The sequence below is a fragment of the Thunnus thynnus genome, chromosome 1 (genome assembly GCF_963924715.1).
Source record: "Thunnus thynnus chromosome 1, fThuThy2.1, whole genome shotgun sequence".
Taxonomy (NCBI): Eukaryota; Metazoa; Chordata; class Actinopteri; order Scombriformes; family Scombridae; genus Thunnus; species Thunnus thynnus.
In genome coordinates this window covers 39,497,932-39,514,405 of record NC_089517.1, presented here as the reverse complement: position 1 = coordinate 39,514,405, position 16,474 = coordinate 39,497,932, and the positions used below count along the sequence as shown (strand labels likewise).

The 16,474-nt window shown below is 39.7% G+C and overlaps 1 protein-coding gene across 2 annotated transcripts; it reads left to right on the top strand.

The window, feature by feature from the left end:
- The first annotated feature begins 1,336 nt into the window (after positions 1-1,336).
- LOC137188329 (alanine aminotransferase 2-like) lies at positions 1,337-15,511 on the top strand. 2 transcript variants are annotated; one of them, XM_067597954.1, is made up of 11 exons: positions 1,337-1,938; positions 3,465-3,554; positions 5,532-5,640; positions 7,395-7,528; positions 7,889-8,147; positions 9,713-9,792; positions 10,590-10,726; positions 12,001-12,175; positions 12,778-12,933; positions 14,271-14,383; positions 14,987-15,511. In XM_067597954.1, exons 1-11 carry the CDS (start codon positions 1,645-1,647, stop codon positions 15,141-15,143), a joined length of 1,704 nt encoding a protein of 567 aa, XP_067454055.1. In that variant the 5' UTR covers positions 1,337-1,644; the 3' UTR covers positions 15,144-15,511. The 2 variants fall into 2 exon arrangements, with proteins under 2 accessions (XP_067454055.1, XP_067454060.1); XM_067597959.1 differs by having other exon boundaries at positions 1,338-1,938; positions 7,889-8,132.
- Positions 15,512-16,474: the final 963 nt, after the last annotated feature.

Here is a 16,474-nt window from a genome sequence, read left to right as displayed (position 1 = left end):
ACCCGGAAACCGATCTCCCTCCACCATCATGGAGGATATACCAATCCTTTAAATGCACCTGGAGGAGATGAGGAGAGAGGAGAGAGGACAGCAACACTCCTTTGATCCAGTGTGTGTATTGATTGGTCGGCTGATCTGACAGGACAGTAAACTGTCGGGCTGCTGTTATAATACAGCAGATCAGCAAAACTACCTGTGGAAAAGGAATGAAAGCACCAACAGCAGCTTCTCATAGCCTATTTATTTATAAAATAAAGATTACTGAATCATGAATCAATCATAAAAACACTACTATTTTTCTTCATAAGCCAAAAGGCTTCTCCTTTCTTCTTCTTCTCCGTTTCAGTGCGTCTCAGCTCCTTCAGGAAAGTATGACGCTGCACAGTCACTTGTCTCCTACAAAATCATCCTGAGCCTGAAAAGCATGTCAGACTTTCACAAACTAAATAAGCAACGTTTTATTTAGACATATTCTTCAGGCTACGGCTGTTTTTATTGTTCATATCGGTTTTGTTCTTTTAGTAATTAACAGATTTAAATGGTCTGTTTGTGTCTTATTCTGTGACAGCCGGATGCTTCTATAGATCTACAATCAAATGATAAAAACATTGGAGCAGTTATCAGGGGTGTTCCTTCTAGCTATCAGTATGTATAAATTATTAAGTAACAGTGTAAAGTATTAATTAATTGTACATGAATTTTAAATGCAAACTTTAGAGTTTAAACTGTTATTTAGTAATTTATATTGCTGACTTATTCATATTTGACATTTAGGATGAAGTGCGTCATGACTTGTCATGTCCTCTCCTTAAAATGACGCTTTAGTGAGCGAGGAAGTTTCCTCCCTCTTCTCATTTCTCAGTTCAGCACATCCTCGATTCCTTTTCTCGCCTCCTCTCATCATGTCTTCATGTCATGTCATGTTCCTCCCTCCTGAGATGCGAGCGGAGGAGGTGAGGAAGAGACACGAGGAGAGAGGAATCGAGGTCACAGGCATTTAACAAAATGAGACATCCTCGCTTCGGAGCCGTCATGTCAATGAAACATGCGGCAGAGCTGCATCATCTGTCCGTTGTTCGGTTACAGCCTACCGCTGTATTTTCTGTTCTCTGACAGATGAGCATAACAGTGTTCATGACAACGTATATATTTACTTCTAATTCAAATCACAACGTAATAATATGTATGATATAACAAGAATGTGCGAATGTCACACATTATTATATTTTATTTAACGCGCGTGCACACACGCATATCCTTTATATATTTTATTGTGTGACGCACTACAAATGGTTTGTATATTCCAGCTGTGTGTCACGCCTCTTTTATACGTCACGGATGCTGAAAAGACTCCCGCAAAGGATTCACCTGTGCATCCTCGCTCATAGCTCCTGCAGGAAGCTTCTCCTCTCTCCCCGCTTCTCTCTCCTCCAGATGCATTTTTAGGAATTGAGACATCCTTAAACATATGACGCGCTGATATCGATTTCCGGGTCACGAGCAGGAGGATGGAGGAGAGAGGAGACAAGGAGGCACAAAGCAGAGAAATGAGAAGAGCACAGTGTTACGGTCACGCAATCGGGTTGCTGTAAATATTAATCGGTGTTGTTGACTGATGACTCATCGAGCAGATCCAGAGGAAACATGTTTCGTCTTCAACACATAGTCCATCGCTCTCAGCCTGTCCTCCACCGGATGAAGTCGATCAATTCATATCTATGGCAGGATGCGCGACTTAAAACGCAGGGGCCTCCAGTTCAGTCTGGACTGAAACGGTTCAGCACAGCAGAGGCTCCTGTGGAGGCAGGGGACCCATCCAGGATGAGAGAGAGGACCCTGACCATGGAAACTTTAAACCCGCAGGTGAAAGCGGTGGAGTACGCAGTGAGGGGGCCCATCGTTATCAAGGCGGGAGACCTGGAGAGGAGGCTGCAGCAGGTTAGTAGCTACAGTATAGCTAACGTCACTGGCCCACTGGTTTCAAAGATTTGTTTTTTCATCTATATTTACAGCAAATAATTGATATGCGCTGTTTGTAGTTACGTTTGTCTTTAAGAGCTGACAGATTCCGTTCACTACCGTCCTGCGCTCTGTCTGAGGATGGAAAGCTGTAAAAAGCTGGTTGAATTTCAGACACACACACACACACACACAAACATACAAACGCAGCACTACATGCAGCTGTCAATGTCAGCAGAGCTGAACAGGTTGCATCATCTCTCACTATCACAGCTTGTGCTCTGAAGCTCTTCAAAGAGGCAGGGGACCAGATCCGGCCATCCAGCACATATATGTACACCCGTGATGAAAGCTGATGTTTGACTTTCAGAGTTGACATCGAAATTTATACAGACATTTTCACAATTTTACTGTAGATAACGAAATAAATACAATGTCCGTGTGAAGATAACTTGTTCCATTAATCCTGCCCCCAGAGAGTCGAGGCATTAAAACCATGGTGTTACCCTGCTGTTGAAATTAAGTCCAATAAACTGCCAGAAATGACACATAATATGGGTCATTCCATGTCGAATCAGACAGAATCTAGGAAAGTGGTTGCAGCACCCTCTCAGATTTTGTTAATGTATATAATGTTTGGGTCCCAAAAATAAATAAGGCCTGTCAAATATTTTTGTTCAATTCCAATGTTTTAATATTTTTTTGGCCCTTGATATTTTTTAATTTTTACACTCTCAACACCTGATCTGGGAAGCCATGTTTGGGCATTAATCTTGAAAAGTATTATTCCTAGCCTCACCAAAGTTTGTAGGATGGAAGACAAACATGTTCTCAGTATGACTCAACCATAAAAAGTTTGTACTGCATGCCTATGGATTTTCTATAAGGCCCTAGATTTAGAAAAAAGTGAAAAATTCCTTTATGAGTGATATTGAGGGTATTTTAAACCCATTTTTTGTACCCTTAAGGTATCAATCATTATTTCTTCCATAAATACAATCTTTTGTTTATTTTGTGCCGGTATTTGAGGTCTCTACCACTAATGGACATGAAGATATTAAGAATAAAACAAGGTGTGGTTGCATTTTTCAGCCATTTTCATAGGACTAAAATGGTATGTGGGGTAGCTAGTAGGAAGATGTATGTGGGAATAGCTGTATGCATGATCATTTAGTGTACAAATTCCAATGTCCTTCCATCTTCCCTTCATAGATAAATACACATAGTTAAAGGCATTGTTTTCACACCGATGGTTCTGTTATGCTGTGGGGGGCATTGTGCTTGCATGGTTTGGGTCCACTTGTCCCCTTAGAAGGAAGGGTCTCCACCTTTACCCTGTGATGAAACATTTCTATCCTGATGGGAGTGGTGTCTTTCAGGATGGTGTTCATCCCTTTAGAAGAGTTCTCAAGACTTGTAGAATTAAGTGCCAAAGCTGAGGAGGTTCAAAAGCCTCAAATTAGCTTGATGATGTATTTATGATGATTTGCTTCTTGTCTCTCCAGGGAGTCAAACAGCCTTTCACTGAGGTCATCAAAGCCAACATTGGTGATGCCCATGCCATGGGCCAGCAGCCAATCACTTTCCTCCGTCAGGTAAGGGTTGAATTAGGAAGCAACAGACCTACTGTTTGTGTTAACTGCTTAAAGCATCTGTCACCTGTAGGTCTTTGTCTACCTAGTACAGATGGGCACTTGATGAGTTACTAGACATTTCGATTGCACTTGAATGAAACACACTTTGACATTGAGTTTGACTTAACGTTCAAGCTCAATTAATCAACATTATTTGCTTTTTTCAAGCTGCTTGGAAACAGCAGCTTGAAAAGGTCCAATCCAATTTTTAATCAGAAGCTTTCAAGCACATCCAGTAGCCTTTTTCATTGGATGGGGTTTGCTTGATTGTCATTAAGTGGTTTATTTGTACTTATATGACAACACGTGAGGGGAGAGACCATCAACTGTCTGTGAACACCAGACTAAATCTAGTCACAACATTGTCTAAAAGTGTTTTCATGTTCTTCCTGGTTGAAAGTTTTAAGCTGTGTTGCACCTCTGACCACTGATGGGTATGATCAAAAGAGTGCTCTGTTGCACCTGTAAGTACACCCAACACTGATGTCACTTTGTACTGAGTTGTTCAGATACAGAGTCACTTCATGACATAGAAAGGAAGCTGGAAGACTTGTAGAGGAAATGGCTCAGGTATACTGTGTTTAGACTCACCCTGTGATGCAGGTTAAACCCGCATCAGTTGACCCTTCTCTTGACCAGAAAATGATGTTTAAATGTCATTTAACGAGAGAGATAGAGAGAGAGAGAGAGAGAGAGAGAGAGACAAACAGACAGACAGAGATCTGTGGTTTATCAGCGAAATGTATGAATTGCACAGTAGACTGTAGTCTCTGCTAACAGTGAGAACTAAGACACTATTTCTGTGCATTCGTTATGTAAGGGACTGGTGAACATAATTCACATCAGAATCAAGATTTTTCTACAATTCTGAGTTGGTTCACAGATGCCAAATCTATTTTTTTTTAAATAATGTAGTTAATAATGTAAACAGACTCAAAGGAGAAGGCTCTCTCAAGCTTCTCATCAGCCTTAAGCTTGTGGATGTGTAAAGTGTGTAGGCACCATGTCCGTCCTCACATCTCCTCCTCGCATCTCTCTCATATATCCTCACTGGGAGGAGCTAAGATGCGAGTGAGGGAAGTGAGGAGGCATGTTAGCGTAATGAAAAGCACATCTGGTTTGTTCCAGACTTCTTCCATTTAAGAATTCTGAAGGCCACTGTGCTCTTGGGAACCTTCAACGCAGCAGAATTGTTTTTTGTAGCCTTCATCAGATCTGTGTCTCTACATAATCCTGTCTCTGAGCTCTGCAGTGTGAGACCTCATATAGACAGGTATGCCCCTTTCCAAATCATTTCCAATCAATTGATTTTACCACAAGTGGCCTCCAGTCAAGCTGAAGAAACATCTAAAAGATGATCAAGAGGAATGGAGGGCACTTGAGCTAAATTTCTAGTGTCATAGCAAAGGGTCTCAATACTTATGTCAATGTGATATTTCAGTTTTTCCCTTTTATTCATTTGCAAAAAAATCTAAAATTTTGTTTTGTCAGTATAGGGTATTGAGTGTAGATTAATGAGGGGGAAAAAATGAATTTAAACAATTTTAGTATAAGGCTGCAATATAAAATGTGAAAAAAGTGAAGGGGTCTGAATACTTTCTGAATGAACTATATATTCCCATTCTGCCATATCTCTGTAAGAGTGAGCAAACTGGACCTGTAGTTGAGCTGGTTTGTTCAGTAAACCAGTCAGTTGACCTGTGCTGGAGAGTGACCTCACATTCCCCATAAGATACATCAGCAGGAAAAGTTTAAGCATATGGTCTAAAATTTAAAAATGAAAATGCCTCGTCTGTTTCACATTCAATTTTCCCTATGGAAATTGTTGAAAGGAGCTTGTCTTAATATGAACTGATCATATATATGAACTAAATGATTGATCTGATTGATTGAATACAATATAAGGAAACTTATCTTTTTCATTTGGCCTTTCTGTAGGTGGTGGCTCTGTGTTGTTTCCCAGAACTGCTGGATAGTCCGGCTTTCCCCGATGATGCCAAACAGCGAGCCAAGCGCATCCTTCAGGACTGTGGTGGACAGAGCCTAGGTTTGTGCGTGTGTGTGTGTTTTCCTGTTTCTGTCAGCTATAGATGGGTAAACTGTGTGTTTGAGAGGAGTGGCAGATTATATAATACAATAGCACATAGAGGCATATTTACCAAGAATCATTAAAGGATAAGGCTGATGATTTTCTATATTTTTCTTATTGTCAACCAATCAACCAAACCAACAACGAACTGATCTACTTACTAGTATTACTTACTAGTATCGTTTGACGAGAGAAAAATGTCTATCCTTTCATATTATGCTCTATTGTTTATTTCATTGTGACGCAAATCACATTTTTACAGCAATATTTTGGGTTATTTGGAGTCTGTCCATCTTTTGCACAGATTTACTCTTCTTGGCTTTTTACTTGTGATGTTTTTATTGCTCTTGCTAACCTAACAAGTTTAGTTGTCATCAACTCTCCAAGCCTCCACTGCTATCTGTCTCTACTCTGCTGCACTGCACACACGAGGAGGGCTCAGCCCCATAAAAAGCCAGACTAGTAAATTATGCACATTTGCAGGGAAGAGAAATCTGAAAATGGTGTGCCACACATTTGTTCGTGGTTAAATTTGTCTGTTTCTGATGGGCATTTCTGGTCTGTGAGCCTGCAGGTCTTAAGCATTTACTCTTTTCGTGAGGTAAAACATCACATGCAGACAAGGAGTTAGTTTCTTTTCTATTGGTGTGGTTACTAGGGATGTCACGGTGTGAAATTTCTCCCACCAGTTAATAAACTCATGACAACACCGGTATCACCGATAACACCGAACATTTTGCAAGATAATATATGCGTCTGACGCTCATCCATAGAGCACTTACTTTGATTGTCAACGTTGGATTTTTATTTTAGATCTTCCCTTTACTTAAGAGTTAGTGATGGTGGGCTTCAGGCCGCTGCCAGCGGGTCCTCCTCCATGTACAGCCGGCCTGCAGCACAAACAGATGCAGGGACGAGCCGGAGGACAACCGCTGCTTAGAACCATACCAGAGAAACCTGTCTGACATCTGGAGAGAGACACACTGAGAGCAGGCTGGGCAGGCAGAGAGTTGCTGCCGAAAACAAGCACCTAGACCTGAGGAGACATGAGAGCAGCTGCTCGCTAACAGCTAATGTTATGTTAGTTTACAGAACAGAGCAGTACTGAGGACAGAAGTCTCAGTCTGCTACTTTTGGCTGTGACTATGCTGCTGCTGCTGACTCACGGAGCAGAAACTCTAGTAGTTTATAATAAACTACTAAGTATTGATAACACGCTCAGTACTTTTTTTTATTTGATGAATGTGGACGCTGATGAAAATGAATGAACTAAATGGGTTTTATTTATATAGAAATAAACAAAATGATGATATGGGCGATGGGCAAATAATGTAATCAGTGTATGCCCTAACACCATGTAACACCATGTAACACCAGTACTACGACTACTGCGGCAAGCCTACTGGTTACTGTAATCAGCTGCGGCTAGTGCTCTGTTCTGCTAATTGTGTGTAGGACATTGGTGTTTGGAAAGAAAGTACAACAAACTGTAATTACTAACCACAAGCAACATAGTGCTGCTTAGCATGGGAGAAACTTCTTTTTCGTGGATTTCATGTAATTTTACCCTTGAGTGCAGCAATCTATGTAAAACATGAAGTTACACTGACTAATATCTCCATTAAAATAAAAGTTATTATTCATATTTATCGTTATTATTGCATTTGAAAAACTATTTGGTGTATATTGTATATTGTGTGTTTTTGGTTCAGGCTCGTACAGTGCCAGCCAGGGAGTGGAGTGCATCCGTCAGGATATTGCTGACTACATCACGCGCAGAGACCAGGGTGTACTTTCTGACTGGAACAACATCTACCTCACCACAGGGGCCAGTGATGGCATCATGGTATGAAACACTGCTTTTGAGATGATGGGAGGGGGCAGGCAGGGAAACAAGGGGCTTGACATGAATGACAGTTGTCATAATAGTGATTGCACTTCTACCAAAGTGGGAGAAAGGCTAACAGCGATGGCAAAGTGAAGCGGTTTCAGAGAAGAGGGTGGAAGAGCGCGGCTGAAATCTGGATCAGTTCTGGCAGGAGTTCGGAATTATTCTGTGCTGAACTGTGTGTGGTGTGATTTCTTAATGACACAAAATGTAGTTCTGTAACATACGTCTGATTGGGTTAGCAGTATGTCAGTTTGATTGTGGGGAGCAGCTTCTGCAAACAAATTAACCACATCAGTCATATCTGTTGTTTTGTAGAGCATCCTGAAGCTGCTAGTGTCGGGTCAGGGCAGCTCCAGGACGGGTGTGATGATTCCCATCCCTCAGTACCCACTGTACTCTGCAGCCATCTCAGAGCTGGGGGCAGTGCAGATCAACTACTACCTTGATGAGGCCAATTGCTGGGCACTAGATGTTGAAGAACTGCAGCGAGCTTACCTGACAGCCAAGCAGCACTGCCAGCCCAGAGTCCTCTGCATCATCAACCCTGGAAACCCCACTGGTAGGATGCATTTATGTGTGTGCGTATGTACACCGAACACTTTATTAGGAACACCTGTGTAATATACTGCAATCCAATACAACAGCTCTGCCATAAATTTTACAATTACAAAGCTTATACGTTTCAGTTTTTGTTGACATTGTCAGAAAGGTGATAATTCTACCTTATGTTTATCATTGAGGTTGTAATAGGTGGTGCTGGTGTACTGGTTTGTATTATACTGAAAAGTGTTCCTAATATTTTGCCACCCTCATGTATGTTAATAAGGTGGACAAAATATTAGGAAAACATTTCGATTTAATGCATTGGCAATGAGAATCCCTTGTCCTCATATCAAAACTAGAGTCCAGTGGAAACTGCTTGGTGATCACGGTTACACTAATCAACTGCTTATATGGATCAAAAAGCTCTGGACAGAATCATTCCTATACGAATGCTGTTTGAATAATTCACTTATAGAAATCAAGTAGTCAGCTAACAGTGTTCATTTTGGGTCTTTTCATACATGAAAAAATATGGAGAAAAAAAATTAAAAACTACAGAAATTCTATTTTCTTTTTACTTTACTCACATAATACATGTATGATGTGTATTTAGCGGCTGCACCACCATTATCAGGCGTTGACGCACACCTCTGCAGGTTTGTGTGGAGGTGCGGGATGTGGGTGATTAATGTAATTGCTGTAAAACAATCAGAAAATAACATTTCATTGCTCTCATTCACCTTTCTCGCTACCACTCAACAACAAGCGTTTAAACAGCTGTTCTGTGTTTTCAAACAGTCAATAAAATTCAGTAAATACCGAAGCTGCCTGTTTCATTACTTTATATTCATGTAATAAATATACAAATGTCAATTAGATGGTAATTTACGTTAGAAATTAAGAAAAAGAAAGAATCAGTTATAACAATCATCTACTTACAGTGATCAATTTGACCTGGACGGACATGATCATTATAAGCAGTTTCCACTGTACTTCCTTGCTTTATGAACGAAGTGTCTGTGTTTGACCAATCAGCCACGGTCATCCCTGCAAACCCCACCCCTAAAGCTTTTTTTAGCCCCTGGGACTATCCCACCTGCTGCCTCTGGTTGAAATGCAAGTTTTGTGTCTTTTGACCACTTTCACATTTCATTTTGCTTATTATATTAACATTTAAGTCATTTTTTGTGACATGTGTGTGAATATCCATGCCAGTTGCATGAGAACATACTATAGCTATTCTCCTACTTCAGTGTTTTGTAAACATCAATTATGCTGCAGTGGGACAGTGGGACAGCTAGCTTCCCCTATTCACAAAAATCTCCCAGTTGCTTCCACTGTACTATGTCAGTAGTGTTTGTTGGCTGGGTCAGGGTCACTCTCAGACTGTGTTAAGTTCTGAAGTGTATCAGCATGTAATGCTTTTTACTGTGACACTTCCATCGCTTGTTGCCATATTTTTGAATACCTTGCACCTGGACACTTATACATGAAAGCATATTTGTTGCCATGACACCAGTGTGGTATGTACTTCCAGTGTGCATAGCAGTTACCTCTGTCTTTCTAACCCTCTGACATCCCCTCTCTGTTCTCTAGGTCAGGTGCAGAGTAAGAAGTGTATAGAGGAGGTCCTTCACTTTGCCTATGAAGAAAATCTGTTTGTCATGGCTGATGAGGTAAATTCCATAACTGTCAAACCACATCAATGTCTTCACAGCGCCTGGCTGTACTGCATCATGGGTCATATTCAGATTGAGCAACATGTGGAAAGTTATCTGTATTCACACTTGGTTCTCAGTGGGAGCACCAAGAGGGTAAATTCTCCCAAATTACAAATGGCATACTTGTCCACTTCCCTCTAGTTGTATGTTTCCATGCTAACAGTTTTGGTTTTATTTGTCCGCTTTTTGAGATATCTCAAAATGTCAGTATCTCTGAGATTTCTGCAATAAATGAACAGGAAAAGGCCAGAATATATATGTCCATAATGAAGTCCTAATATTGTGTGATGTGTATTTTAATACTAATATAATATAATATACTACTTAGTCTGGCATCCCCAGACTTTTTTGTGTCCCTTGTCTTTAAGTGCTTGCATTTGTGCACATAGCGAACAGATAAAATGCTTTTCTTCTTGCAAATTCACAACTTTATTATTGAGATATTATCATTTCTATTTTTCTCTAGTTTATTCCATAAAAGTAAGTTTGTTTTTTTCTAAATTAGTCAGACCTTATTTTCCAAATCTTAGATTTTTCTTTTTCCCCAACAGTGGTCTTCATAATCTGACGTTAAGAACCAATCTGTGTTTTTTATATTGAATGCCACTGGCTCTCATGTAAGCCTCCCATGAAGGCTACAAACTGCAGCTTACATTGGCTGCAACAATTCCAACAGACTTCCTTTGTCAGTAATTGGAAAGATGTTTTTGTGTGATACCAGTTTTTCATCAACCTGGCTGGTATTTTTACAGGTTTACCAGGACAACGTGTACTCCTCAGACTGTCAGTTCCACTCCTTTAAGAAGGTTCTCTGTGAGATGGGCCCTGAGTACTTCAACAATGTGGAACTGGCCTCCTTCCACTCCACCTCCAAGGGCTACACTGGAGAGTGAGTATCCTCTTATCTGAGCTCTTATCTCATCACAGGGTACCTGCACATGAACAGAGTTCACATTTGAATGAACATTAAAATGTGCTTTTACAACTTAACTTACTTTTAACTCCACTGAAAAGAGCATTAGGCTTGTATGCAAGTTAGGTTATTATTAGAGATAGGCCTTTTTTCTAAGAAGACTTCCAGTTTTCTGACATTCTCAGCTCTGTTTTAGACCTTCATTTCTGCAGTGTTTCTGACAAGTTAGGAGAGACAATTCTTGAGTGTATTCCTGGGCTGTCCAGTTGTGTCTGGAACAGAAACACAATTTATTAGACATGTCTGAGGTGAAGCTGAGCAGGGAGAGGGACGTTTTAGTATTGATATAGCATACAAATGTCAATACATGTCAGTAAGGCTCCACTGTTATCCAAAAGACTCCTACCTGCATGTTATCAAATACAAAGCTATAAAATGAAAATTGTTCTTTAGAGGAATAGTTCCACATTTTGCGAAACTCAATTCAAGTTTCTTTGTTGAGTTAGATGAGAAGATTGATACCAGTCTCAGACATGACAGTGTATCAATCTCCTCATCCAACTCATAATAAGAGAACAAATAAGTGTATTTTGCAAAATGTTGAAATGTTCTTTTAAGACAAGTTCAGTATATTTATGAAGAACTTAAATTGACCATTAGAGTCGGCACGAGGTTCAGGCTTTTCACATTCGTTGAGCACAGTTTATGTTCATACTCAGTCAGGTTTTACACAGTTCAGTAGCTCCCTGCGATCCTGGAGGTCCAGCCATCGGTGGTTAGAGCAGCTGCCAGGGCAGTGGATAATTCCTGGACAACTGCAGCCTGTGCTCATGTATAAAGTTCAGACACAACAGACTGACTAATGCACACATGAAGGCACAATTAAGCAGGGCTGTAACAGACACAATGATTCAGTATTTCTGATTGTTTCTGTTCACAGAGACATAACTAACTAACTTTTTTTCCAGTCCCCTACTCATTATCCAGTGTCGCTGTAACTGACTGAAAAACCAAAAAACTTCTAAGCAGTGGATCTGAATCACTTGCTCCAACTCACTTATGTTTTCTATATGAGCCACACATCTCAGGGAGAAATTGACAGTTTTTTTTTTTTTATTATTTCACTGAAGAACCAAGTGGTTTGGTATGAATACTTGTATTATTACACTCCTAGTGTAGATTGCCTTTTTGTTGACCCATGACTTTCCATGTCATTTGTCCACTACTCTGTGTTTCTGTCTCCCACCCAGGTGTGGTTTCCGTGGAGGCTACATGGAGGTGTTGAACATGGATCCACAAGTGAAGGCCCAGCTGGTCAAACTGCTGTCTGTTCGCCTCTGCCCTCCTGTCTCTGGACAGGCAGCTATGAACGTCATTGTAAATCCCCCCAAAGTGCATGAGCCCTCGTATGCTCAGTTTACCAAGGTGTGTGTCTCTGGCCTCTTGTTGTTCAAAATAACTGCAGATGTTCACAGTGTCCAGTCAAAAGGACATGGTCAAAATACTTCGGTTGGGGGGGGGGGGGTGCTTATTATATTTGCTACATGCATTGACATATGAATATATATAGTAAACAAGAACAAACATACAGATGATGTAGGACTACAACATTTTAATACACTGCTATTGCCACATGAAGACATGTAGACATGCCTCACAACGTGATTAGATGTGAGTTCACCTTTAATTAATTAAATTAATTAAATAATTCATTCATTTTATTTCAACAAAATATTTGAAAATATTTTCACAATGGTGCCCCCTGTCTTTGCATGAATCCAGTGGAATACTGTCAGTTCTCAGTAGAAGGGAGAATCTCAGGGCACCTCTCACATAGAGCAGGTCTAGACCATACTCTTTTAATTTACAGAGACCCAACAATTTCCTATACATATATATATATATATATGCACTTTACAGTTTTCACCTGAGTAATGGGTACCCCCACCCCGTGTGTGTACAGTGTATGTGATGCGTACCTGACCATGAGTTACCTTGACTGTTTTATGTGTTATGTTGGTGCCCAGGAAAAGAGCTCAGTCCTGGATGCCCTGGCTCACAAGGCCAGGCTTACAGAGCAAATCCTCAACTCGGTCCCTGGGATTAAGTGCAACCCAGTCCAAGGAGCCATGTATGCCTTCCCTCAGATCTTCATCCCACCACGAGCAATTCAGGAAGCCCAGGTCTGTTACTCTTTAGGCACTCTTTAATGTAATGGAATTTTTCCTGTGCTGTGTTTTTTTTGTTAATTGATGCAAAACAACAGAAGTTCACTTCACAGAACAATAGGGTCCAAAAGTCTGAGACCACTTTCTCACAAAAATAAATGGGAAAGTGGTCTCAGACTTAGTTATTTGTACTACTTCCACCAACTGACACCAAAATTCATGTGTACATGTACTAGCTCTCCAAGTAATGTCAAATTTCTTGAAATGTATTAATGCCTTAGATTTTTTTCATTTTTTTTCTTATATCTTAGACATATTACGTAGCTTTAGTGGTCTCATGCTGCCTTAGTGTTTTTCTGTCCATGTGCGGGTCTCTTTCTCTCCCTTGTATTTAACAGCTTACTGCAGTCTCTTATTGCCACTGAGAAATAGTTCAGATGGGTAAGCTTCTGTCTGGTAAAAGATGCTTTTTACAGTCTGTTTGCTGCACATGTCATTTTTTTTTATTTTCATCAATTATTGACATGTGATGCACTTAATTTCATGATTAAGATGTGAGGTCATGTCTTTCTCATTTTTAAGTATCTTCACAGTATTGACACAGAGCCAGTGATTGCTTCTGTCTTTGGAAAATCTGTCATCTATCTCTCTTTCTTAATCTGATGCTCAGTTGACCCCAGTTGAGGATTATGTAAATTAGACTGTGAGGCTATAAGGAAACCTGTCTTTTTTTTTTTTTTTTAAAGGGTTAAGGTTAGTTAATACTGGATAATAATGTGATATTTCATCACAAATTGTTTATGTAACACCGGTGTATTCACTGTGGTTGAAATTTGCTAATCGCATTATACAGACACACACTGATAGTTATATCAAGAAATTAAATGCAATCCATAATTTCTTCTGTCTCACTGTGAATAAACTCTGCAGAAGCTTTATGGTGATGAATAAACCATATGTACATGTGTCACTTGTAATAGTCCTGCACTGTCTGACAGTTCATGGAAGTTGAGAAGTCACCTTCTGTTAACGCTAATTAGACTGATGTCAATCACACATCCATTTTTAAATATAGCCATCCACTGCATGTCGAAATGTCTGTGCATATCTGCTAGCTTGTGTCAAAAATCCAAGCTATGCCTTTATCTTATACATACACTTAAGAATAAATCGTCTGATCCCAGCATGCGTTGAGCGACAGGCAGTGAATTTCCTTGAACATGTGTCCGGTCTGTGTCCAGATGGAAAGCAGCTGAATAGAACAGAAGCATAATTTGGGGACTGAGATCACAGTGGGTATGAGATGGAAATCAACTAAATGTATCGTTGCTGTCTCTGTGTATCTGCTGCAGTCCCTGTCCATAGCTCCTGACATGCTGTACTGTCTCAAACTGCTGGAGGAAACAGGTATCTGTGTAGTTCCAGGAAGTGGATTCGGCCAGAGAGAGGGAACCTATCACTTCAGGTTAGATATGAATATTTTCTTCCACCAACAGTGTTTATTTTATATGATTTGAGATCATGAGATTTATGTATCTCAATATTCTTTCATTGCCTAAAATTGTTTGAGACTGAGTTTTATTCAAGAGACAGTTTTGTACCACGGATTGTCCCATGACTGACTGCTGACCATACAGCATCACAGTTGTGGAGCTGTTTGTACTCTGACACGGATTATTAAACATCGGCAAATTGTGTCAAAGTTCACCAAAATTGAAGTTTGAGCTGAGATTTACTCCCTCCACATCTCCACAAATGAATCCACCAGCAGCTGCCAGGGGAAATTATTTGATTTGGTATGATGTTTCACTGTCACAAAAATGCTAATGTGAGTGGGGCCTTAAGAATATGGGAAACAAAAAAAGTGAGAGGCATCAAGATGCATGCTAGATCATTGTGTGATAAAATCATAGCTCACTGAATCTAAATAAGATGGTATTCTGAGATTACCGTTCCCAGATCTAACATGTGCCGTAACACGTCTTTTAAAGCAGTTTATGGTAAAAGTGATGATTTAATATGAAGACAGAAAATGCATTGACTAAAAGAAAACACATTTGTTTCCTAGAATGACCATCCTACCAAGCCCAGGGAAGCTAGAAGTCCTCCTGGAGAAGATGAAGGAATTCCACCTCAGATTTCTTGAGGAGTATTCACAACAGGAACAACAGATCACCATAACCAACCAAGACCATCACAGACAAATGTCAAAGCAACCAGACTGATGACCCGTACACTTGACAGTTTCTGTGATTTTAATATTGCTTTGAGTTTTGTGTAACAGAAATATTGTGCCTTCTCAGATGATATTTGAAGAGGCACAGGGTTCTCTACTCGTCTAGACATGTGGCCCTCTCCTCAAAGCCCTGAATAAGAGAACACACAGTATAGAGAAATGAGAGGAACAGTGTTCCTATTTTCATCTAGGTAGTTCCTTCATGCTGTCATTGATCTGTACTCTGTGCCTTAGTGGTGAACTTCCACTGAGAATCCTGCATTCAACCATCTGCTTTTTCTTCCACTAACATCTCTTTCATGCTTGGCCAAGGACTTCACAGCTTGTTACATTATTGCATAAAGATATCTCTTTGAATGCCTCTGTGTATAGTATACTTTTTTTTTTTTTGCTTGTGTTGGTATTCCCTTATATAACATTAAAGGATCAGTTTCTCCAAATCTCAAAAAAAAAAACTTTGTCTCACTGCTATCTAGTCATGGAATGAGTTTTTGTTTTACTTGTTTTCTAGAAGTCTGTCTCTGAGATGTCTGCATTTACCCCAATAGTAGTCAGTCTGAATGGAATCCTTTTATGGTGACAGAAATGAAAACTCCACAGCAACGTTTCTCAGTGACAAAACATTCCCTGAAGGTATCCAAAATATTATCATGTTAAGATGGTAAGATTGAAAGGAACGGTTGCAAATTTCTTTTCAGTTCATAGTAAACTGTATTTATTTATTATTACTAATACACACGAACATGCTTACACCATGACTACAGTATGACTTTACCAGAATTCATTTGTAAATTACTTTGAGCTTCAGAATTAGGGTTAGGGTTAGGGTTAGGGGTTAGTATTTAAAGAGGCTTTAGCATCAGTGATAATTAACATTAGTGTTAGCTTGTTCTCCTTTGCTGTTATTAACCAAGGTATTGTTAAAATTGGTAAATAAACAGGATGGACATAAGGTCAAGAGTTACATAGTGTACAGTAAATACATGAAGTGTTAATGATTAAAGTGTCATTCAATTATAATTCTAGATTTGATGATAAACATAGCAGCCATACCAGATGATTACAGATAACAATTTGGTTGTTTATTGCTTGTTTTGTAGTCCTGAACCCTACTAGGGATATGAATTCATAGGGGATTGCAAGGCCCTCTTGATTTTCAAGGTTCGTAAGAAAAAGAAATTGCCACATTATTGGTGTTCTATCAAGGTTCTATCAAGGTCTTCATCTGTGTAGATGGATAATGAAATGGTGTTTCATCAAATTTGTGTAAAACTAGAGTGCGCCATCATGAAACCAAAGAATTTAAAATAAAAATTTCTC

Bases quoted from the DNA above. Each gene is read 5' to 3' on its own strand.
- LOC137188329 (XM_067597954.1), top strand. From the start codon at position 1,645: ATGTTTCGTCTTCAACACATAGTCCATCGCTCTCAGCCTGTCCTCCAC. The intron at 3,555-5,531 runs GTAAGGGTTGAA...GCCTTTCTGTAG, and splicing joins CAATCACTTTCCTCCGTCAG to GTGGTGGCTCTGTGTTGTTT. The intron at 14,384-14,986 runs GTTAGATATGAA...TTTGTTTCCTAG, and splicing joins GAGGGAACCTATCACTTCAG to AATGACCATCCTACCAAGCC.